The sequence below is a fragment of the Chelonia mydas genome, chromosome 4 (genome assembly GCF_015237465.2).
Source record: "Chelonia mydas isolate rCheMyd1 chromosome 4, rCheMyd1.pri.v2, whole genome shotgun sequence".
Classification (NCBI taxonomy): Eukaryota; Metazoa; Chordata; order Testudines; family Cheloniidae; genus Chelonia; species Chelonia mydas.
In genome coordinates this window covers 88,849,888-88,875,631 of record NC_057852.1, presented here as the reverse complement: position 1 = coordinate 88,875,631, position 25,744 = coordinate 88,849,888, and the positions used below count along the sequence as shown (strand labels likewise).

Here is a 25,744-nt window from a genome sequence, read left to right as displayed (position 1 = left end):
AATGTAATAATTATTTACTGAGTGCTAACAGCATGCTTGGTGCTGTACAAAACAGTGATTACTACTTGGTAGGTTTGATTCCATTTGCCATATGTGAGAGATGGTGTGAACAAATGTTGATGCCAGCTACCAGAACTGAAGTCATAATGCTTGTTTTCAGCTTACATAGCATACACTTTAAAGGCATAAAAAGACTGACAATTACCACAGCACTTCTAACCTTTGTAGTAATAAGAGCAGTGTTGATATGAGTTGTCAGTTGGTATTGGTTACCATCTTCCTCCTGTGCCAAACAATTGGTTCGTAAGATTTCTAGGGATCAGAAAAATTAGTGTTCCTATCTTTCACAATTTTATCACAGACCTTGCAATACTTGCTGATCATCTTAAAGTCCCATCTCCCAAAGTCATGAGAATCTCAGGTCATTTATTTTTGTATTTATTAAATAAAAGAGTACTTCTTGGGCTTGCAGAGAAAATCTTGAAAATGGGACCTGCTTGCAAAGGATCAAGAACCAGAAGGAAAACAAAAAGCACCCACTGGGTTCTTTTATTCTATTATTTTTAAAGGCCCGTGATTTTTAAGCCACTCAGGATTTTCTGCGGCCTGACTCATGACTTTCGACTACTTGGGGCTGGAAATACTAGAAACTGGGCAATTCCAGAAACAGGCCGGAGCCCTGACTTTGGGGCAGGGGTTTTCCGCTGCCCTCTCAGGTTCCAGCAACGAAACTGAACAGGAACAGCAGGTACCACTTGGGGGCAGCGGACGTGCTGGAGGCAGGTAACGCAGACGGACGGTGCCTGCACGGCTAAGACGACTTGCAAAGACAAAATAGGCTACAGGGGCTGCGCCCTTGCCTTGCTGCCTAATGCGGTCCGGAGCGGAGGGTTTCTGCCTCAGCACTGGCCGACCTGGGGCTGCGCACCGGTGGGGGAAGCAGCCGCCGAGCCCGCCTCCAGCTCCACCCCGCCCGGATTCTTAGGGTACACGGGAGACCCCCGCAGTAGGCCGAAGGGGCAGATCCCGCGCTGACGCGGGCAGGCAGGCAGGCACTCCAGGCAGGCACAACGGAGGAGAGGCTGCTGGGAGCCTGCTCCGCGCGGAGGCTGCTGGGAATCACGGGGCCGCTATGGGTGGCTCGCTGTAACTTTTGCACTGCGGCGGTTGGTGCGGAACGCGGCGGAGCTCGCGCTTGTCCGGTTGCTGGGGTGACGGGGCGGAAGTGGATCTTCCTCCGCGCGCCATTTTCAAACCGCTGGTTCGGCCCAGCTGCCGGCGCCGAGGCCTGCGGAGCCGAAGTCCCCGGTGAGTGTCCCTTGCCCACGAGATCATGGGCGAGGTCGTTGGGAGCCCCCGGGTCTTCGCTTCCGCCACTTTCCGGGAAGGAAGGGCCGAGTCCTGCGGGGGAGGGGGGTTGCAGTCTGTTGCTATGGAGACGTTGATGACAGTGATGTCAGGTGCGGGAGGGCTGGGAGCTCCAGGGGCCCGGGTCTGGTGAGGGGTGGCCCGGGGCTCCATGAAGCAGGGACTCGGCGTCGCTTAGCGGCAGGACTGGGCCTGGGCGGTCCCCTGGCGCCGGGTGTTACCGACCCTCCCGGCATTACCCCGGACAGCGATGGTGGGGCCCAGTTCCCCTTACTGCGCCCCCACAACGCCTTGCCCGCGCCCCAAACCCTGTGCGCCCCTCCCTGAGAGGTGTCCGCCCCGTCTACCCCAGCCGGCCCCTCCTAGGAGTGACTGTGTCTGTGCCCACGTCTCCCTTCGACCACCTGTTCCCACCGTGCGACCTGTGCCCCCGGTCTGAGCTGTGCCCGGCCCGCTCTCATCCTTCCCGCTCCCTGTATCTAGCGCATCTGCGTCCACTCCCACCCGGCCTCTCCCTGAGACCGCAGCTGCAGCTAGCCACCCTCCCACCCCGAGGCCTCCCTGGGATGTCTCCATGCTGACCTCTTACATATATCCTTCCTGTAACGGTTAACCTTTGCAATCCCACGGCCCCCCCATGTGCACACACCCCACCTGACCCATCTCTACAGTCTGTGCAAACACCCTATGCTGACCAAAGGTGGATTAAGATTTACTGGGGCACCGGGCACAAAAAACATTTGGGCCCCCTGTGGGCCCGTGAGCTCTGAAACTGGGGGTGGGTAGGAGATACCCACCCACTTTTTAACATGAGGAACCAGGAGTGGCAGTGGCTGCGCTTTGCAGGGAGGGAGCTGATAAGCGTGGCCCCTGTAAGTGGAGCCAGCCTCTTCCTGGTGGGAGCCCTCACCACGGAGCCCTGCCCCCTGCTCTTCCTCTACCCCTAAGATGCTAAAAGACAACACGCAGTCAGTCTGTGAAAGACTTTGTCAGAGGATATTGTGAAAGCCAAGACTATAACCGGATTCAAAAAAGAACTAGATACATTCATGGAGGATAGATCCATCAATGGCTGTCAGCCAGGATGGGCAGGGATGATGTCCCTAGCCTCTGTTTTTCAGAAGCTGGGAATGGGTGACAGGGGATGGATCACTTGATGATTACCTGTTCTGTTCATTCCCTCTGGGGCACCTGGCATTGGCCACTGTTGGAAGACAGGATACTGGGGTAGATGGACCATTGGTCTGATCCAGTATGGCCGCTCTTATGTTCTTAACCACCCAGAGAGCCTGGTCCCTGAGCGGAGCCCCAGACCCTCCACCTGCCCTGGGTGAGCCGGGACATGGGCTGGGGGCTGCTCTTGGCCCCCTGACCCCCCACCCAGGGCAGGTGGAGGGTCTGGGGTGCCCCACAGTGGCCTGGGCTTCCTGGGCATCTCTTACCATGCCTGGCTCCAGCCTCTGGCTTGGCCAGGAGGTGTGGGGCCTTAGGGGGAAGAGGAGGAGCAGGGACAGGGCCACAGTTCCAGCACTGGTGGCCCTCTCCCCATCTACACAGGTTCCAGTACTACTGAGGCCCCTGGGCACGGGCCCTGTGGGCCCATGTGTCAGTCTGCCACTGACTCATTTCTGCAATTGGAATCTGCATTCCTATATGTATACTTGGACTTTAAGAAAACCCTTGACAAGGTCCCTCTCCAAAGGCTCTTAAGCAGAGTAGGCAGTCATGGGACAAGAGGGAAGGTCCTCTAATGGATCAATAACTGGTTAAAAGATAGGAAATGAAGAGTAGAAATAAATGTCCAGTGTTCACAGTAGAGCATGGTAAATGTAAGGGTCCCCCAGGGATCTATGGTGTTCAACATATTCATAAATGATCTGAAAAAAAGGATAAACAATGAGGTGGCAAAGTTTGCAGATGACACAAAATTACTCAAGAAAGTTAAATCTAAAGCTGACTGCGAAAAGTTACAAAGAGATCTTCAGAATGGTAGCCATGTTAGTCTGTATCAGCAAAAATAATGAGGAGTCCTTGTGGCACCTTAAAGACTAACAAATATATTTCGGCATAAGCTTTTGTGCGCTAAAACCCACTTCATCAGATGCATGAGTGGGGAACAAAACGGCAGATGAAATTCAGTGTTGATAAATGCAAAGTAATGCACACTGGAAAACATCCCAACTCTATATACAAAATGAAGGGGCCCTACATTAGCTGTTACTACTCAAGAAAGAGATTTTGGAGTCATTGTGGTTAGTTTTGTAAAAACATCTGCTCAGTGTGCAGTGGCAGTATGAGGGGGGAAAAAAGGCGGGGGGGCTAACAATGTTAGAAAACATTAGGAAGGGAATAGATAATAAGACAGAAAATATCATAATGCCATTATATAAATCCATGGTATGCCCGCACCTTGAATACTGCATGCAGTTCTGGTTGCCCATCTCAAAAAAGAGAATTGGAAAAATTACCAAAAAGGGCAACAAAAATGATTAGGGATATGGAGCAGCTTCTATATGAAGAGAGATTAAAAATATTGAGACTATTCATCTGAGGAAAGAGACAACTAAGGAGGGGTATGTCAGTAGTTGAGTCTCAAATGCAAGAAATGCCACCTGGAGACAAAGTTGTTTGAGAGGAGCCAAGTGCTTTGTTAATTTATAGAGAAATCTAATATATGCTTCCACTCTAGACACGCAGAAAAGCAAAGATTTCCTAAAGGAGATGACTGAGTCTCTGTTGGACATGATGAAGACATTCCCAAGACTTACTGTCCTTGGGGACTTCAACATCCATGCAATGGCCCCAAATCTCTTCTCCTTACTTTATATCCTAAACTTCTCTCAGATACCCTCTGGACCTATACGCAGAGCTAGTTGCTCCCCAGCCTGTTTTCTGGAGTGGCTGTGGCTCTTGGGAATACAAGGAAAAATCATTTTGTCCTGCAATGAGTATCACCACTGTCAGGCTCAAATCTAAATCCTCTCAAGTCTCCAGGCAAGAAAAAGTTATCATGATAGTTTACCCATTGGAACCAGTGAAATTCTGAAACATCCTGCAGGTAACTCTACCCAATGTGAAAGGCCACAGGATAGAAGATGCAATGAGATTTTATGACCACTGGTTAATCACAGACTTTGATGCTCTGGCACCAAATTGTCCATTTCTTCCTCCTTGTCCCAGTAGATTACTATCATTTTCTGATGTCCTGTGACAGAAGAAACAGCAAGAAAGAAAACTTTAGCAGCTGTATATGGCAGAAACAAACTGGAATACTTCTGCTCAACTCCAGAACCAACCATATTGCTATCAGCCTACTTCTCAGAGAAAATAATTCACATCCAAGCTTAATTTCTGGAACACTAGGAGCCATATACCAGATACAGGCCCAGTAACAAGATATCTCCTGTCCCTAAATTCGTCCCATTTGTACAGCAGGAAATCCTAGAAGCAAGTGCAGGAAAGCAAAGTCACCACCTTCAGTGCTAATCGTTCTTGGCTGCTGAAGGAGAATTGAGATAATTTGGGAGAACAACTAATTGAAATTGTCAGCACCTCCTTTGAGGATGGCAATATACCACCCATCACAAAGCAATCCAGCTAGTATGTACAGAACAGTCACTCCATGCAGTTGAGGTGTTGCAGTTACCTGATTACTCCTGAGAGCATTCTGTGCTGGAAAAGTAAATTCTGTGCACAATATTTTAAAATTCTGCACGTTTAACTTGTCAGTAAATAAATGTGGAGGCTCCAGCATGGCAGTGGAAGCACAGGCCACTGGCTGCATGAAGGTGGGACACGGACTCAGTGGTGAGGCTGCACCTGACACAGTACAAGGGCTGGGCCTGCCCCAGAAATAACCTGGGGCCCTGCCCCTCTGTACCAGGTGCACCAGGTGTGGGGCAGGCAGGCTCAACCAGGCAGGATCCAAGTGTGAAGAGGCTCGGTATGGGGGGGGATCCAGGTGTGGGGTGAGAAGGTTCTGTGTGGGACGATCTGGGTGCAGGCAGCTCAGTGGCGGGTCTAAGTGTGGGGGGATCTGGATGCACAGAAGCTCGTTGTGGGGGTTCCAGGTGCAGGGGCAATGGGACTCTACAGGGGCTTCCAGATAAAGGTGGTTGAGGCTCAGTGGGGGGTCTGGGTGCTGGGGGAGTGGGGTTTGGGAAGTGGGGGTCTGGGTGCAGCTAGTTGGGGGTCTGGATGTGGAGGCTTGGGGTGGGGCCTGTCAGGGTGGGAGTTTGAGTGCAGGGAGCTCAGTTGGGGGTGGTTTGGGTACAGAGGTGGGGGTCTGGAGGCAGGGGGTCTGGTTGCAGGGTGGCTTCAGATATAGGGGTTGAGGTGGGGGTGGAGTTCAGGTATGGAAGGTTGGGTGTGTGTGTCTGGGTATACAGGGTGAGGTTTGGCGGGGGGGAGGACGGGTATGGGAGGTCCGATGCATGGGGGTTGGGTGGATGGGAGAGAAGCTCCTTGTACAGTAACTTCTCCCCCCATATCTGAGGAGCGATGGGGCAGCAAGCAGGGGAGGATGCAGAGCTTCCTGCAGCCAGGGGAAGGTTTCTGGGGGTTGGTATGCCACGGCCCCATCTGCTCCTTGCAGGGGAAGAGGAAGCCCCGTCCTCTCCCGCCTCCAGTTCAGCCGGGACTAGCAGCTGATCCGGGCACAGGGTAGAAGCCACCAGCTGGGGTGTCCCAGTGATTTACCTCTCCACCAACTGCTTTGGGTTCCTGGAATGATGTACCTGCGCTGCTAGGGTGGGGTGCATGACCGCTCTTGCAGCTTCTCTTTGCTTCTATGTCAGAAAGTAATTTTTCTGCGGGGACATTGATTCTGCGCATGTGCAGTAGCACAGAATTCCCCTAGGAGTAAGCTTGATGTTTTACCTTCCATTTCTAAGCAAGCTAACAGAGAAGCTTGCCAATTTTATCTGGAACTCTTCCTAGGCATTGCCGGTATTTAGGTCCCCTTCCAGTGAGGATTCAGGCCAGGACGTGGTACAAAGATAGTGCTGAGTGGTTTTATGGATAATCTTCTCTTGGCTACAGAGCAGGGCCTTGCAGCCATACTGCTATAAATTAGAAACCTCTCCATGGTAGAAGTTTTGATAGTGGACCATGAGATCTTTCTGTCTGGCCTCAGACATATCACAGGGATTTATGTTTGTAGCTTCAGTTGTTGTGGACACCTGCTTTTCCACCTTCAAAACCTTCATCTGTGAAGCCTCTCAACATCTCCCTTGTTCTGTTAGTCTATGTGATGTCATGGCGGGAGATTGTGAAACATGGATTAAAAAGTGAGCAGATAATGTGAAACTCTACATCACCTGCATATCAGAGGCAAGCACCACCATTTATCTCCCAGTGAACCAAGCATTTGGCTGAGATCAGCAACTGGATGCAGAGCTGCTGGTTGAAGCTAAATCCCAGAAATAATGAGCATCAGGAGAGGGAAGCATTTAAAAGAAATCATCCCCTCTCTATCACTGATGGGCTATTGGATATTCAGATGCAGTGAGAAATTCAGAGAGATACTGAGGCTGCAACCTCTCAGGGATCTAATTACAATGATTTACACATTTTTGATCTCCAGTCTGAGTTGCTATAATTTACTAATTATGAAAGTAACATTTAAAAAAACAACAACCTGCAATTGGTACAGAACGGCTGGTCATCTGCTCAAAAAAGAAGGCCACCAAGATCACACCATTCCAGTGCTCTGCTTCCTTCATTGACCCCTCCTTCCCCCACTCAGTACCAGGTCAAATTCAAGGTTTTGGTCCATATTCCAAGTCCTCCATAGGATTAACCTAAATTATATAACTTCTTCATCTGATGTGATCATGACCTCTCACAGTTAATCTACTCCTGAGAGAATTCTGCACCAAAAAAATTTCTGTGCACAATATTTTAAAATTCTTCAAAATTCTGCATATTTTATTTGTCAAAATAACACCATATAATCATGAGGAGTACGGTCTCACCTTAAAGACTAACAGATTTATTTGGGAGTAAGCTTTTGTGGGTGTAAAACCCACGAAAGCTTATGCCCAAATAAATCTGATAGTCTTTAAGGTGCCCCTGGACTCCTTGTTGTTTTTGTGGATACAGACTAACATGGCTACTTCTCCAATACAATATAATCATACCAGTTTCAATTATTTTAGTAATTCATTTCAAAATACCGTCAGCAAGTATGTCTGTAACAATACAGACAACAAAAAATATTCAGGAAATGTTTTTTGATAAATATATTCCTTACTAGGCATATTAATACAGAACTCTGAGTAATAATTCATTTAAACTACAATACAGAAGTGTATTTCCTGCACCCCTAAGAAGCAGTGCAAAGGCTTGGGGGAGTCAGGGGTAACAGAGGAGTTGAGGGAGAGGGAAGTAATTGCTGGGAAGGAGCCTGGATGTTAACTTGAAGGGTTGTTGGGTATGGGTGGGAAAAGTATGGAATGGGGTTTTTTTGGCGGGGTGGGGAGGAATTGTTAGGGAGCTTCCCCCATACAGACCCTGTCTGACCCCTAGCCTCTCCCTTTCAGTCAAGCACATATGTCCCTGCACCCCCACTGAGACACCCATTCCCTCCATCCCCCTGTGTCCCTGCACCCCCTCATCCCGCCTCCTCCCCTCATCCCTATGAGTCCCTGCACTCTTCCCCCTGTCCTTATGTGTCTCTTTTCCTCCACTCAGCCATCCCCCTTCCCCCATGTGGCCTTGCACTCCCTCCCCCGTCCCCATGTGGCTCTGCACCTCCCTCCCCACTGTGACCCTGCACCTCCATTCCCATTCAGCCCCTACCCCAGTCTGTCCTCCCCCACTAGCCCTTATGAGCCCGTCTGACCCCCACAGCAGCCCCACTCTGTCTGTCTCCCCATATCCCCTGTCTCCTGACCTGGCCTGACAGGTGCTGTGAAGAAGGCACTTAAGGCGCTCTCTCTCTTCCTAGCTGGTTGGGAGTGGCTGCCCTGTTCTAGCGCCACAGCACCCTCTAGTGGGCAAAAGGCAGAAGTGCAGCAACTTTCCGGCAGAAGCTATTTTCTATAAAAATAAAAATATGCACGGCACATTAATTATGCGCATGCACAGTGGTACAGAATTCCTCCAGGAGTAATAATCCACTGGAACTGTCAACTTTGAGTGAAATTTGTATGTGAAGGAAAAAATGTTTTTGAGAACTGGCACATGGATCTCACTCCTCATGGAGATCAAGATTACCACAAAATTCAGAAAGTGCAGAATCCACTTTGATTTAGTCTTCCCATAAAAATATCTCCCTGAAGTCTGGTTCTTGCTGATAGGAGGGAAAAGAGAAAAAGAGAGATTTTTATGTGTATACCTCATGGGAGGAGCTCAGATAGGTGTAGTATAAAAATCTAGATAAATAATTTCTTTATAACAAAACTTAGTGTAAGTGGACGGTGTCTTTTAATAAAGGCTTTTAGTTACACAATGTTTCAAGAACATATATAGACATCTATATTTCATATACAAAAATACTAGGGTTTTTTTATTTATTTGTTTTTTTACCAGAAAGGATTGCTTTTACTTATTCATGTTGTACAGCGGCAAGAAAGAAACTCTGTATATATTCTATAATCTTTTTCAGGTCACCTTGATTTTGCTGGGAGTGATAAAACCACTTTTGAAGCATATTCACAATGAGCACGGCTGCAGAGCGAAAGTTTATTAATCTCAGGAAGAGGCTAGATCAGCTGGGCTATCGACAACCCTTAGGAGTGGAGAGCTTGCCTCTGGTGGAAAAACTTTTTAGGTATCCAAACAAAAGGGAAATCTTTAAAAAGAATGTTAGTCATAGCAGTGCATGCTACTTGACTATAAAACTTGTGGAAAACTGTCTTACTCTTTTAAAAAATTGCTTTAAAAACAAAAACAAAATTTTCTATTGAAATAGGGTCAAATGAGAAATTGTTTAAAGTGAACATTTAACATTTTATGAGAATTTATTGGGATATTTTCTAAGTATTGACAAGTTAAGAAAATTCTAGTATCTAACTCCTGGGACAACTGGGTTTTTACTGGTCTCTATAAAGGCTGATGATCTGCACTTAAAAATTCAAAATGTCTAAAGTGAGGCTAAAAATGAAAACTTACCTCCTGACTCAGGTTCTTAATATTCTTATGTGGGTAGAGTGTATATATCATTAGCTGTGTCCACATTTACTGAAATGTGTAATGGGATGCAACTGGTTGCATAAAGCAGAAAATGAATGTAGCTAAGTAGTATGTGTGGAGGACAACTTATCCACCCTTCAGCTGTTTGATGGCTTTGATGCCATTATGCACACAGGAATTGCCATACTGGATCAGAACAGAGGTCCATCTAGTCCAGTATCCTTCTCAGATAGTGGCCAGCACCAGATGCTTCGGAGGAAGGTGTAAGAACCCACAATCGGCAGTTGTGGAATAATTTGCCCCATATTTAGGTCTCATCCTGAGTACCAGTAGGTTGATTTGAGCCCTCTGAGGCATGAGGTTTAATGTTTGTTATAATTAAATATGGTAATTAAATATTCTTGAGATACATACCGATATCAATCTCTTTTTGAATCATGTTTAAATTCTTGGCCTCAGTGACTTCCTGTGGCAATGACTACCACAGTTTAATTACATGTTGTTTATCAATTTTGAATTTCCTTTCCTTTAATATAATTGAATGTCCACTTGTTCTTGTGCTATGAGGCAGGGAGAACCAAAGTTTTTGATCTGCCTTGTCTATACCATCTATACTTTTATCATGTCTCTTCTTCTTCATCTCCTTTCTAGTATAAACAATCCCAATCTTTTCAATCTTTCTTCATATGACAGTTTTTCCATGCCCTTGATTATTGTCATTGCCTTTCTTTGAACACCTCTAGTTCGGAAATGTCCTTTTTAAGAAGGGATGCACACAGTATTCCAGATGAAGCCACATCAGTGATTTATATAAATGCACTATAGTATTTTCTGTACTATTCACCATTGTGTTCTTTATGCATTTTATGACAGTTCTCATTTTCAGTCTTAGTGGACAAACCAATCTGTCCACCCAATATTTTTAAGCTCATGTCGTGTTGCAGCTTATCCTTGAAGAGCAACATAAAACATTTTAATGTAGAAAAACCAAAACTAAAGGCAACTCATTTTGTCTACAAAGAGCAGATCAACCTAGTTTCTGGTTGAATAACCAGGTCTAGGGTGTCCATAGACAAGATACTTCATAACAAAAAATTGATAACCTAATTGATTATTGAAGCTAGAAGCTTTTTTGATAGGATAATATTTTCCTTAGTGAAAATTTAAGATTTCTATTTAAAACAATAAAACTACTTGTGCTGCTGTGAATTTTTCTTCACAAAGAGAATTCTTTAGGAAAAATTAGTTAGGCCTAATTTTAGGAATACATTTGTTAATCCCACATTTTTGGTTTACAGACACTTGGTATGTTACAGAAACTAATTATTGGTGGCCTTTGGTGGTTCTGCTGACATTATTATGTAAGCATAGAATCCTTTCTATATATCTAGAAAGTTGTAACCACCAATTCTAGACTAAAGCCAGAAGGAAAAGATCAGCCACGTTTATGTCTATTGCATTATACTGCATTAATATTTTGAAGTTTGCACTGAATTACTGTCAAATCTCTATAGTGAAAATTCTGACTTTATATATCTATGTTTTGGAATGTACCGGTGTATAATGCTAGGAGAGGGAGTCTTAAAATCTTTCTAGTACTGGGGTGGCCAACCTGTGGCTCCGGAGTCACCTGCAGCTCTTCAGAAGTTAATATGCGGCTCCTTGTATAGGCACCAACTCTGGGGCTGGAGCTACAGGTGCCAACTTTCCAATGTGCTGGGAGGTGTGGCTCATTGCTCAACCCCTGACTCTGTCACAGGCCCTGCCCCCACTCCACCCCTTCCTGCACCCTCCCCTAAGCCTGCCATGCCTTCACTCCTTTCCCTCCGAGCCTCCTGCACGCCACAAAACAGTTGATCGGGAGGTGTGGGGAGTGGGTGGGGGGTGGAGCTTATGGGGGGGCTGCTGTCGTATTACTGTGGCTCTTTGGCAATGTACATTGGTAAATTCTGGCTCCTTCTCAGGCTCAGGTTGGCCACCCCTTCTCTAGTAGATTAAACAAGTAATTTAAAAATGGTTTCAAACAACATGAGTGCCTTTTTAAGGACAAAATAACCATTTGGGATTATAACTTTCAATTTGGTAGGATTCTTGCCTGAATTTAGACTATTTGCTGTCTTTTGATTTCAGTGACCTTGTCCATACAACAGAGAGCCTGCGCAGTACAAAATTATCTGCTGGAAAAATTGAAAAAGAATGCAGCAATTTTGATGCTATTCTAGAACCTTATAAAGCAGAGAATGCTAAACTCACGAGAGAAAATAATGAATTACATTTAGAGATATTGAAACTGAAAGAACAATCTGATCGTCATGTTAAAGGTAATATGAAAAATTAAGATAATTTTCAGTCTCTCTGAATATCAAAAATAACTGGATTTTGTTTCAGATTGCACATATGGCCCTGATCCTGCAAATTCTTCTGTATGTTCTTAACTTTAAGCCCATGTGTCGTCCCATTTACTTCAGTGTGTTTACAGACTTGGGCCTAAATGTACAAATGTTTGTTCTATAATCTAAAGGCTGCTGAACTCCAATACATTAACATTCTGTCAAGTTTAATGTCAAGTTACATTTTGTTCTGACATACTTGTACTACAGTGATACTCAGACCAAGGCTCAGGAGCTGCAAGTGACTCTTTAATGTGTTTCCTGTGGCTCTTTGCAGCACATGCTATTAAAATACTGTGTGATTTTATTAACCAGTCTAAGTTATTAACCAATCAGGGTGCTTTTGCTATGTTGTTAACCAGTTGTAGTGGTCAATTATTTTGCTGTGAGAACAATTTTTATATATATAAAAATAGTAAATGAAACAATGAATTCACACTACTGTGGCTCTTTTGGGTAATGTTGATTGCTAATTTGGCTCCTGAACCGCTGAGGTCTGAGTATCACTGTTTTACAACATGGAAAATTGCTTGAAAATTAAAATACTAGGAATATTGCTGTTTAAAGTGTGGCTTTACTTTGAAGAGGGACTGTGTGTATAAATATGAATGAAAAGTCTTTATGTGGTTCTACCTTTATGATCTTTCAGTGACTTCTAAATCAAATTTGTTCATTTTTCAAATCTGTGGGTTTTTACCCATCTGGCAAACTACAAACTCACCCTGAAATCTAACAGTGAAGCCAGTGTTTTTTCTGGCTCATCACAAATACTTATCTCTTTTATAAAAATGCTTTTCATCCATAGATTCAAAGCGCTTAAAAATTATGTAACTGGAATTTAGTTAACAATCCTGAAGAGAATCTAGTTCAATATTGCAGAGTTGTATTAGCTATACACTTCTGAAACGAAAAAATAGTAAGTAGAGTTCACTCTGAATATACACTTATGTAAAAAACAACCACATTACAGTCTGTTTTCAGAACTCATGTGCTCTTTAATTGAAGGGTACTCATGGTCTAACGGGAAATCCTGCTCTCTGACTGGTTTCTCACAAAGTTGCACAGATCATGCTAAGCAGATGAGCGAAAGCCATTGGATCCCTTCCAGTCCTAGCAGCTAAGAACAGGAAAGGAGGGAGAAGAAATTCTGTTTTAGCTTTGCAGGGACCATAAGATAAATGACACGCTATCATTTCCTTAAAATACCATTGTTTGTGATATTGGTCCTCATTATTTAAACAAGCAGTGTTCATCCGATAAATGACTTTACTTTTTTATCTGTGACCTTTTCATACTAATGAATGGTCAGAAAGGAAATAAGTATAATGTCAGATCTTCATTGTTTATTATTTATTATTTTAGAAGTATCTGGGCTAAATATTATAGTATGAACCCTCCAGAATTTGCAGATAAACATTTTGTAAATTGAAAGAAAAACTTGGATCTTGTTTTGTGTGTTTCAACACTAAAGAGGTTTTAAACTTTTTCAATACACTTGTGAGAAATAATGACCACAGATGTCCAGTTTGTTTTTTTATTACACTATATGAGTTAAAATTGAAGATTCCTGAGGTCAGACTTAATTTTAGCCTATGACTATTATAAGTAAATTCCAGAGTAAGTTCTTCTGCTCATATAAAATATAGATCTTGTTCCAGTCTTGAACACACACAATATGCCACTGGCACATTCTAGTCTAGAAGTTGACAGCCTCGCGTTGAAATTTTCAGGAAGACTTTATTAACTAAAGTAAGAAAGACCTATCAAAACAAATACCATGTACATTAATAGAGTAGAGTAAAATATACCCTTCAATTGTATAATATATTTAAAATGAAAAATGTTTGTTACTTTGAGGGCTGTATTTAAAAAACAATTGTCAGTGGACTTTCATTGTGTTCCTAAAGCTTCCACAGTTAAAGTAAAAATGTGTTGTAAAAATTACTATCATAATACTTTTACCAACCACCTTTAATAAAATTAACTGCAGAGTCAAGATGTTAGTACATTTTAAAATAATAAAGTATCCTGAATATTGACAGAGAAAGCTAAAGTGTCTATGTTCTGTTTTGTGCAATAGCATTACAATGACAAATGTAATCAGCAAAAGCAGTATTCCAGTATATTTCTCTCTTCTTTTTTCATTACTATTCTCACTCTGAATGAAGAGCCAGTGACTGTTTTCTTTGCTGCATCACCAGCGTAGTCCTGGCTATAAAGACATCTTAGCCCTTTCTAAGGAGGAACAAATCAGTGTAAGGGTGATATTCGGATGGCACAGAGCAGTCATAGTAATCACTTATGCCACTTACTATTCCTGGCATAGAAGGATAAATAGTTGATGGCTAGAAGAAAGAGGATCAGAGAGGTAGCCATGTTAGTCTATATCCACAAAAACAACAAGGAGTCCAGTGGCACCTTAAAGAAAGCTTATGCCCAAATAAATCTGTTAGTCTTTAAGGTGCCAAGAAAAAGGATGTGGCCAGGAAGTTTGAGTCCTTGTGTCTGTTGCAGCCTGGCATAAATTAGTGCAGCACAACTCAAGAGGAAGAACCTGCACAGAGCATCGCTGAGATCAGAGGCAAAGTTTTTGCACATCACCCTCATGACCTGTGCTCTATAGTTTGACAGAACTAGAAGTCTCCAGCTCATTCCACTGGAGTCTGTCTATACTGAATAAAAATAACAACAACAACAACAATATTAATCTGTAAATAAAACTCAGATGTTACTTACATGAAGTAAGACTTTAACAGCTGAAAAACCTATTAGTAATAATGAGAGAAAATTTGCATAAACTTTGCAAGAATCTAAAGAACTATATAACATTATCAGCTCCTGTATAATTGTCATGTTTTTGAAAATGAGGACATTTGACTCCTTTATGCATATATTTGTATAATTAGAATATTGATAATAGCTATTGTTTTATTTTTTCTAGACTTGAAGGCCACATTAAGAAAGGTTGAACATGAGACAGCCGACTTGAAGTTTCTGAATAATCAATATATACATAAAATTCGATCATTAGAGCGAGATAACAAAGCCAAGACTGAAAAAATTCAGCAACTTCAGGAGAAGAATCTACAAGCAGTAGTACAAACTCCAGGTACCACCACTGCATATAAAGCAATCCTAGATAATCTTACTTTTCCCAAACTGTGATGATCTACTTTCTAGATAAGGATGAGAAGCTGGGAGGAAATTTATAGCATTTCAGTACACGATTATCTTCTTAAACTTTTGTCTCTCTGCTCTGCAAGTATGCTTTTCCATATGTTTAAGAAAGATTTGTGTAACATATTGTTATCAAAGAAAGATGATGAGTGATATGGGCAAAGTTGCCTCTGGAAAATCACATAGTTAGAACATGACCTTAAGGTATCATGTTAACCAACATAATTTTGACCGTAACTCTGCTACCAATTGCAAATCGTGTTTAACACTGTCAGCTGGTCATGGGTAAACCCATGTGTCAGTAGTTTGTCTTTAACGTTGTGCGGTTGGTCGTGGTTAATATGATTTGTCCCTGTCTATATTGACTGCACAGTAATGGTCAGCATCACGTTAGTTAACCTGTTAGGAGTCTGAGGGCTGCTGTCTTGTAACAGCCACAACGGGCTGTAAACCTAGTTCAAAATCAGAGTAATATAGTGGCTTCTAAATGCTAGCCGCCTTGTTTTCAGTAATCATGCCTCTCCCCTGCCTTTCGTTGGTATGCTGATAGCAAGAAGGATGTGTGGAACATGAGAACCTACTTCGGCTGTACAGCTTCAGGATCATCATCCTTGCATCTGGTTGATCCTCTCTGAGCCACTTACTTGGCTTTTGCAACTGAAGTCTGTTCAGTATTGGGGTGGAAAACTATCATAGTGCACCAAAGATCTAGCTCTTTGGGAACACAAATAATTTAAAGTAGTCTCTCTCTGCACATCTCTCTGATAAATTAACATGTGCTAGTGTTTAATTTCACTTGTTAGGGTAACTTCTCTCTTTCACTTCCTTTCCCACACTAAAACAACCAGGAGTCCAGTGGCACCTTAAAGACTAACAGATTTATTTGGGCATAAGCTCTTGTGGGTAAAAAAACCCCATTTCTTCAGATGCATGGAGTGAAAATTACAGATGAAGACATTATTATACTGACACATGAAGAGAAGGGAGTTACCTCACAAGTGACGAAGCAGTGCTGACAGGGCCAATTCAATCAGGGTGGATGTAGTCCACTCCCAATAATTGATGAGGAGGTGTCAATTCCAGGAGAGGGAAAGTTGTTTTGTAGTGAGCCAGCCACTCCCAGTCCCTATTCAAGCCCAAATTAATGGTGTTAAATTTGCAAATGAATTTCAGTTCTGCAGTTTCTCTTTGAAATCTGTTTCTGAAGTTTTTTTGTTCAAGTATGGCTACTATTAAATCTGTTATAAAATGTCCAGGAAAATTGAAGTGTTCTCCTACTGGCTTTTGTATGTTACCGTTCCCGATGTCCAATTTGTGTCCACTTCTTCTTTTAAGTAGGGACTGTCTGGTTTTAGCCAATGTACATGGCAGAGGGGAATTGCTGGCACATGATGGCATATATCACATTAGTAGATGTGCAGGTGAATGAGTCCCTGATGGTGTGGCTGATGTGATTGGGTCCTCTGATGGTGTCGCTAGTGTAGATATGGGGATAGAGTAGGCAACACGGTTTGTTATAGGGATTGGTTCCTGGTTTAGTGTTTCTGTGGTGTGGTGTGTAGTTGCTGGTGAGTATTTGCTTCAGGTTGGGTGGCTGTCTGTAAGCGAGGACTGGCCAGTCTCCCAAGGTCTGTGAGAGTGAGGGATCATTTTCCAGGATAGGTTGTAGATCGTTGATGATGTGCTGGAGAGGTTTTAGCTGGGCACTGTACGTGATGGCCAGTGGTGTTCTGTTATGTTCCTTGTTGGGCCTGTCCTGTAGTAGGTGACTTCTGGGTACCTGTCTCACTCTGTCAATCTGTTTCCTCACTTCCCCAGGTGGGTATTGTAGTTTTAAGAATGCTTGATAAAGATTTTGTAGGTGTTTGTCTCTGTCTGAGGATTGGAGCAAATTCGGTTGTATCTTAGGGCTTGGCTGTAGACAATGGATCGTGTGACGTGTCCTGGATGGAAGCTGGAGGCATGTAGGTAAGTATAGCAGTCAGTAGGTTTCCGGTATAGGGTGGTGTTTATGTGAACATCACTTATTTGCACTGTAGTGTCCAGGAAGTGGATCTCATGTGTGGACGGGTCCAGGCTGAGGTTGATGGTGGGATGGAAATTTGTTAAAATCTAGGTGGAATTCTTCAAGGGCCTCCTTTCCGTGCATCCATATGATGAATATGTCATCAATGTAGTGCAAGTAGAGGAGGGGCACTAGGGGTCGGAAGCTGAGGAAGCGTTGTTCTAAGTCAGTATAAAAATGTTGGCATACTGTGGGGCCATGCGGGTACCCACAGCAGTGAGGTATAAGTTGTCCCCAAATCTGAAATGGTTGTGGGTGAGGACAACGTCACAAAGCTCAGCCACCAGGTGTGCCGTGGCCTCATCAGGGATACTGTTCTTGACAGCTTGTAGTCTATCCTCATGTAGAATATTGGTGTAAATAGCTTCTACATCCATGGTGGACAGGATGGTGTTTTCAGGAAGATCACCAATGCATTGTAGTTTCCTCAGGAAGTCAGTGGTGTCTCGAAGATAGCTAGGAGTGCTGGTAGCGTAGCGTCTGAGGAGAGATTCCTAATAGCCAGATAATCCTACTGTAAGAGTGTAGTTTCTTTTGATACTCCTCGGTGGGGATCGGAGGATAGTGGCCTGTAGAATGTGGCGTTGGAGAGTTGCCTGGCAGCCTCCTGTTCATAATCCAACCTGTTCATTATGACTACAGCACCTCCTTTGTCAGCCCCTTTGATTATGATGTCAGTTATTTCTGAGGCTGTGGATGGTGTTGCGTTCTGTACGGCTGAGGTTATGGGGCAAGTGATGCTGTTTGTTCACAATTTCAGCCTGTGCACGTCTGCAGAAGCACTCTATGTAGAAGTCCAGTCTGTCATTTTGACCGTCAGGAGGAGTCCACGCATAATTCTTCTTGCCGTGTTGGTAGGAGGGTTCCTGTGGGTCAGTGCACTGTTCAGTGGTGCGTTGAAAATATTCCTTGAGTTGGAGACGGCGAAAGTAGGCTTCCAGATCACCACAGAACTGTATCATGTTCGTGGGGGTGGGGGGGCAGAAAGAGTGTCCCCGAGATAGGACAGACTCTTCCACTGGACTAAGTGTGTGGTTGGATAGATTAACAATATTGTTGGGTGAGTGAAGGGTGCCACTGTTGTAGCCCCCTGTGGCATATAGGAGTTTACTGTCCTTTTTCCTCTGTAGAGAAGTGAAGTATGCATTGTAAATGGCTTGTCTCATTTTTGTAAAGTCCAGCCGCGTGGAAGTTTGTGTGGAAGGTTGGTTTTGTATGAGTGTCTCCAGTATTGAGAGCTCATTCTTGATCTTCTCCTGTCTGCTGTACAGAATGCTGATCAGGTGATTCCTCAGTTTCTTTGAGAGTGTGTGGCACAATCTCTTACCGTAGTCAGTGTAGTATGTCGATTGCAATGGATTTTTTACCTTCAGTCCATTTAGTATGGTGTCCATCTGTTTGCACTTGGAGAGGAAGATGATGTCTGTCTGTGTCTGTGCAAGTTTTTTGATGAGGTTGACAGATTTCCACTCCATACGGCTAAATTCAGTGCCTTGCATGGTGTCAAGTATCAGGGGTGTCAATAAATCTGTTAGTCTTTAAGGTGCCACCGCACTCCTTGTTGTTTTTGTGGATACAGATTAACATGGCTACCCCCTGATACTTTCCCACACTCTTTCAAATGGGGAAATGTTCATGGGGAACTGCAACATTTATGGTTTTATTTCTGAGTTCTTTTGGTTACCTATCCACTATTGGCATCTGAAAGAAATCCATGTACAATTTAGCTAAAATTAAGTTATCTTCTACTCTCTTTCACCTCCACACATTCATGCTCCTCCCTTGGGATTTTTGTTAATTTCTTACTTGATGACCCATTGTACTCTTTTATGTCTGTGGCTTTACTCCTTTCTCTCCTCTGTCATTTTTCCCCCCTAAAGAGTCTTCTGCAATTACCCCTATTCCATGCACAAAGATCATACATCATATTTAATCTTCTGGTTAGTAGAACTAGTGTTTACTGTCTCTGAAACTAGTTAGTACTATCCCTGTATGTTTTTTATTTACATAATCTAATATAAAAAAACTGTTGGTGCACATGGCTCTTTAATTTACAAGCAAATAGCCCAGATTGCTAGAAGCATCTGTAATATAAATTAGATTGATAAAGTAATGAAATTAATGACAGACCATTTGGAGTTATAGGTGGAAGGAAGGGTAAGGAAAGAGGCATCAGTAAACAATGAGGAGCTAAGTTTAGTCATATCAAGTAGATCCTAAATGTTTATCCTTTTGACATTTTAATTTAATTTTTTTTAATTCAGTGCTTTGCTGCTAGTAGGACATAGATAAGTGTTGGAAATCTCACTAAAAGGAGTGTTTTAAGGAGAGACAGGTTGTTTATTGAACAAGAGTGACACATCATTTGGCTGGAGGTGGTCACTAGAGTGACACAAGGAATCCCTTCTGTCAAGTGCTGAGAGTGCTGGAGAAGCAGTAATTCTAGCCCATGCTTCCCTAGGGAGATGTGAAAGTTATTTGCAAATGCTGATGCACTACTACTAGATCACTTTGTCAGCCTCCCTTCTGTTTTATCTCTCCCCACTGTGTTTTGTCTCCTCCTTGCTCTCTACTGTTTGTCCCTCTCCTCTGTTTTTTCCCTTCTACTGCTAATTAATTCCTAATTTAGGGTATGTCTACACTACGAAATTAGGTCGAATTTATAGAAGTCTGTTTTTTAGAAATCGTTTTTAGATAGTCAATTGTGTGTGTCCCCACACACAATGCTCTAATTGCATTAAGTGCATTAACTTGGCAGAGTGCTTCCACAGTACCGAGGCTAGCGTCGACTTCCGGAGCGTTGCACTGTGGCTAGCTATCCCACAGTTCCCGCAGTCTCCGCTGCCCATTGGAATTCTGGGTTGAGATCCCAATGCCTAATGGGGCAAAAATATTGTCGCGGGTGGTTCTGGGTACATGTCGTCAGGCCCTCCCTCCCTCCTTCCATGAAAGCAACGGCAGACAATCGTTTTGCGCCTTTTTTCCCGTGCAGATGCCATACCACGGCAAGCATGGAGCCCACTCAGCTCACTGTCACCGTATGTCTCCTGGGTGTTGGCAGATGCGGTACTGCATTGCTACACAGCAGCAGCTAATTGCCTTGTGGCAGCAGACGGTTCAATAGGCCTGATAACCATCGTCATCATGTCCAAGGTGCTCTTGGCCTCCTCGGTAAGGTCGTTCAGGATTGCCTGGGCAGACATGGGCACAGGGACTAAAATAGGAGTGACTCGACCAGGTCATTCTCTTTAGTCCTGCTGGCAGTCGTATTGCACCGTCTTCTGTCGAGCAGCCAGGAGATGAGGATGGCTAGTAGTGCTACTGCACCGTCTGCTGCCAGCCAAAGATGTAAAAGATAGATGGAGTGGATCAAAACAAGAAATAGGCCAGATTTGTTTTGTATTCATTTGCTCCCCCCTCCCTCCCTCTGTGAAATCAACGGCCGACAGTCGTTTCGGTGAGGTCTGTCAGGGGCACCTTGAAAAGTTTAATGGAGATTCAGTCCTGCCTGGAATACTGGGGAGAGGGATAGCTAAGTGGGTTGAGCATTGGCCTGCTAAACTCAGGGTTTTGAGTTCAGTCCTTGAGGGGGCCATTCTCTGTGACAATTGTTTGTTTCTCCTTGATGTAAAGCCACCCCCTTTGTTGATTTTAATTCCCTGTAAGTCATGTCGTCAGTTGCCCCTCCTTCTGTCAGAGCAACGGCAGACAACTGTTTCGCGCCTTTTTTCCGTGCAGATGCCATACCACGGCAAGCATGGAGCCCGATCAGATCACTTTGGCAATTAGGAGCACATTAAACACCATGCGCATTATCCAGCAGTATATGCAGCACCAGAACCTGGCAAAGCGAAACCGGGCGAGTAGGCGACGTCAGTGCGGTGACGAGAGTGATGAGGACATGGACACAGACTTCTCTCAAAGCATGGGCCCTGGCAATGTGGGCATCATGGTGCTAATGGGGCAGGTTCATGCCATGGAACGCCGATTCTGGGCCCGGGAAATAAGCACAGCCTGGTGGGACCGCATAGTGTTGCAGGTCTGGGATGATTCCCAGTGGCTGCGAAACTTTCGCATGCATAAGGGCACTTTCATGGAACTTTGTGACTTGCTTTCCCCTGCCCTGAAGTGCTGGAACATCAAAATGAGAGCAGCCCTCACAGTTGAGAAGCGAGTGGCGATAGCCCTGTGGAAGCTTGCAACAGCTACCGGTCAGTCAGGAATCGATTTGGAGTGGGCAAATCTACTGTGGGGGCTGCTGTGATGCAAGTAGCCAACACAATCAAAGATCTGCTGATATCAAGGGTAGTGACCGTGGGAAATGTGCAGGTCCTAGTGGATGGCTTGCTGCAATAGGATTCCCTAACTGTGGTGGGGCCATAGACAGAACCCATATCCCTGTCTTGGCACCAGAGCACCACGCCGGCGAGTACATAAACCGCAAGGGGTACTTTTCAATAGTGCTGCAAGCACTGGTGGATCACAAGGGACGTTTCACCAACATCAACGTGGGATGGCCGGGAAAGATACATTACGCTAGCATCTTCCGGAACTCTGGTCTGTTTCAAAAGCTACAGGAAAGGACTTTCTTCCCAGACCAGAAAATAACTGTTGGGGATGTCGAAATGCCTATAGTTATCCTTGGGGACCCAGCCTACCCCTTAATGCCATGACTCGTGAAGCCATACACAGGCAGTCTGGACAGTAGTCAGGAGCTGTTCAGCTACAAGCTGAGCAAGTGCAGAATGGTGGTAGAATGTGCATTTTGATGTTTAAAAGCGTGCTGACGCAGTTTACTGACTCGCTTAGACCTCAGCGAAACCAATATTCCCATTGTTATTACTGCTTGCTGTGCGCTCCACAATATCTGTGAGAGTAAAGGGGAGACGTTTATGGCGGGGTAAGAGGTTGAGGCAAATCGCCTGGCTGCTGGTTACGCGCAGCTAGACACCAGGGCAGTTAGAAGAGCACAGGAGGGCGCAGTGCGCATCAGAGAAGCTTTGAAAACCAGTTTCAGGAATGGCCAGGCTACGGTATGAAAGTTCTGTTTGTTTCTCCTTGATGAAACCCCTCCCCACCTTAGTTCACTCTACTTCCCTAAGCTAACCACCCTCCCCTCCCCCGTTTGGTCACCGCTTGCAGAGGCAATGAAGTCATTGTTGCTTCACATTCATGCATTCTTTATTAGTTCATCACACAAATAGGGGGACAACTGCCAAGGTAGCCCGGGAGGGGTGGTGGAGGAGGGAAGGACAAGGCCACACAGCACTTTAAAACTTATTGAATGCCAGCCTTCTGTTGCTTGGGCAATCCTCGGGGGTGGAGTGGCCTGGTGGCCGGAGGCCCCCCCCCCGAGTTCTTGGGCGTCTGGGTGAGGAGGCTATGGAACTTGGGGAGGAGGGCGGTTGGTTACACAGGGGCTGTAGCGGCAGTCTGTGCTCCAGCTGCCTTTCCTGCAGCTTAACCATACGCTAGAGCATATTAGTTTCATCCTCCGGCAGCCTCAGCATTGAATACTGCCTCCTCTCATCACGCTGCCACCATCTATCAGCTTCAGCCCTCTCTTCAGCCCGCCACCTCTCCTCCTGGTCATTTTGTGCTTTCCTGCACTCTGACATTGTCTGCCTCCATGCATTCATCTGTGCTCTGTCAGTGTGGGAGGACAGCATGAGGTCAGAGAACATTCACGAGTGTGTTTTTTTTCGCCTTCTGATCTTTGCTAGCTTCTGGGAAGGAGAAGATCCTGTGATCCTTGAAACACATGCAGCTGGTGGAGGGAAAAAATGGGACAGTGGTATTTAAAAAGACACATTTTATAGAACAATGGGTATACTCTTTCATGGTAAACCTTGCTGTTAACATTACATACATAGCACATGTGCTTTCATTACAAGGTTGCATTTTGCCTCCCCTCCCCTCCCACCCCCCACTGTGTGGCTAACCCCTCTCCCCTCCCTGTGGCTAACAGCGGGGAACATTTTTGTTCAGCCACAGGCAAACAGCCCAGCAGGAACGGGCACCTCTGAATGTCCCCTTAAGAAAAGCCCCCTATTTCAACCAGGTGACCATGAATGATATCACGCTCCTGAGGATAACACCGGGAGATAAAGAACGGATGTTGTTTGAACGCCAGCAAACATACATTGCAATGCTTTGTTCTATGTGCTACTGGCCTGGCGTGGTAAAGTGTCCTACCATGGTGGATGGAATAAGGCTGCCCTCCCCAGAAACCTTTTGCAAAGGCTTTGGAGTACATCCAGGAGAGCTTTATGGAGATGTCCCTGGAGGATTTACACTCCATCCCCAGACATGTTAACAGACTTTTCCAGGAACTGTACTGGCCGCGAATGCCAGGGCAAATTAATCATTAAACATGCTTGCTTTTAAACCATGTATGCTATTTCAAAAGGTACATTCACCAGAGGTCCCTTCTCCGCCTGACAGGTCCGGGAGGCAGCCTTGGGTGGGTTCGGGGGGTACTGTCTCCAGGTCCAGGGTGAGAAACAGTTCCTGGCTGTTGGGAAAACCGGTTTCTCCACTTGCTTGCTGTGAGCTATCTACAACCTCATCATCATCATCTTCCTCGTCCCCAAAACTTCTTCTGTGTTGCCTCCATCTCCATTGAAGGAGTCAAACAACACGGCTGGAGTAATGATGGCTGAACCCCCTAAAATGGCATGCAGCTCATCATAGAAGCGGCATGTTTTGGGCTCTGACCCGGAGCAGCCACTCACCTCTCTGGTTTTCTGGTAGGCTTGCCTCAGCTCCTTACGTTTCATGCGGCACTGCTTTGGGTCCCTGTTATGGCCTCTGTCCTTCATGCCCTGGGAGATTTTGACAAATGTTTTGGCATTTCGAAAACTGGAACGGAGTTCTGATAGCACAGATTCTTCTCCCCATACAGCGATTAGATTCCGTACCTCCTGTTCGGTCCATGCTGGAGCTCTTCTGCGATTCTGGGACTCCATCATGGTCACCTCTGCTGATGAGCTCTGCATGGTCACCTCTGCTGATGAGCTCTGTATGGTCACCTGCAGCTTGCGACGCTGGCCAAACAGGAAATGAGATTCAAAAGTTGGCGGGCCTTTTCCTGTCTACCTGGCCAGTGCATCTGAGTTGAGAGCGCTGTCCAGAGCGGTCACAATGGAGCACTCTGGGATAGCTCCCAGAGGCCAATACCGTCGAATTCCATCTACACTACTCCAAATTTGACCCGGCAAGGCCGATTTCAGCGCTAATCCCCTTGTCGGGGGTGGAGTAAAGAAATAGATTTTAAGAGCCCTTTAAGTCGTTTGGACAGGTGCAGGGTTAAATCGATTTAACGCTGCTAAATTCGACCTCAACTCCTAGTGTAGACCAGGGCTTAGACTCACTTCTGCATTTCTGAAAAACTTTCCAGTGGCTTTGTAAAGACATAATGAATGAAACTGTCAAAATCCAATCAATTCTCTTGATTTTAATTTTGCTGCTGGGGAATTTGCACAAAATTTTCAGGTGTGATTCTCTTGCTCATCTTTCAGAATTACTAGAAGGGTTCCTTCAATCCTTTACCGAACACCTTTTTACCACAGAAACATTATCTCATAGCTTTGTTTTTGGTGGTTTATTTTTCTGCTTTAACATTTTTAATGTAGCATCACTCAAGGTGTATTTCTGTAGCAATAAGAGTTCTATGGCTCTTGTGTAGCTGTGGAAACTTGCACTGGTCTGCAATTCCATGGTTATATGATCATATGATAGCTTGTGAATCCCAGGATTCCTGTTGCTCCACAATATTCTGATCGTGGAAATTATTCTTTCATACAGGCAATCTTTATTTTTCTCACTGTGGCAAAGCATATGTCAAACATATAGTTCGGGGCAACTGCACCTGTAGTCCCCGCTCCAGGATCCCTTAAGGACACCCAGCTTCTCTTAGCTTCTTTTAGGCTCCCAGCTTTTCAACCATTGTGTGTCTTGTATAGAGAGCCATGTCTCTCTCCCTCCTGACAGGATGTTTTTCCAGATGGCACAGTTTCCTGCCTACACTGTGCTATTTGCAGCAAGCCCCATCATCTGCACTTTTTCTTCTCTTTGAAGGCTATAAACAGCATAATGGCACACAGCTATTTATAAGCAAGCATGCATATTGTTAAGGTGAAAGCATTACAGAGCAAATGTATTAAAAACTATACAAACCTACATGCCTGCTAAAAAGCTTACCAGAGGACACCCCGACTCCACCCTCAGCCTCTGATAAGTGTCAGTCCTTCAAAAGCCACAACTGGCTTTTCCCCATGGTTACAAGTTCATACCTGTTTTAGGCCATGTCTACTCTACCACTTATATTGGCAAAACTTATGTTGCTCAGAAGTGTGAAAAAAAAACACGCCCCTGAGTGATAGGCACTGAATTTCTAATCTTCCTGGGGGTGCTCCTCCCTGTTCTGTCCAGGCCCCACCCCCACCTTGCTTCTTCCCACCCCTCCCCCTCCCACGCCCAGTTCCTCCCCTGAGTGTGCTGCACCCTTGCTCCTCCTCCCTCCCCCCCCAGTGCCTCCTGATGCTGCAAAACAGCTCATCCGCGGGAGGCGCTGGGAGGGATGGGGAGGTGCTGATGTGTGGGGCCT

At 44.9% G+C, this 25,744-nt stretch overlaps 1 protein-coding gene across 8 annotated transcripts in view; it reads left to right on the top strand.

The window, feature by feature from the left end:
- The first annotated feature begins 854 nt into the window (after nt 1-854).
- Nucleotides 855-25,744, top strand: part of CEP135 (centrosomal protein 135) — a 102,843-nt gene continuing 77,953 nt past the window's right edge. For 6 of the 8 annotated variants that reach the window (XR_006290785.1, XM_037897734.2, XM_043546189.1 and 3 more), the window contains exons 1-4: nt 1,172-1,308; nt 8,978-9,142; nt 11,635-11,825; nt 14,836-15,003. Coding sequence is in view for 6 of the 8 variants with exons in the window: in XM_037897734.2 (XP_037753662.1) it covers nt 9,030-9,142; nt 11,635-11,825; nt 14,836-15,003 (472 nt within the window). In the remaining 2 variants the exon portion in view is untranslated. Of the gene's footprint in view, nt 987-1,144; nt 1,309-8,977; nt 9,143-11,634; nt 11,826-14,835; nt 15,004-25,744 lie in introns of those variants that run through there. The other 2 variants (XM_043546187.1, XM_043546190.1) reach the window with 2 other exon arrangements.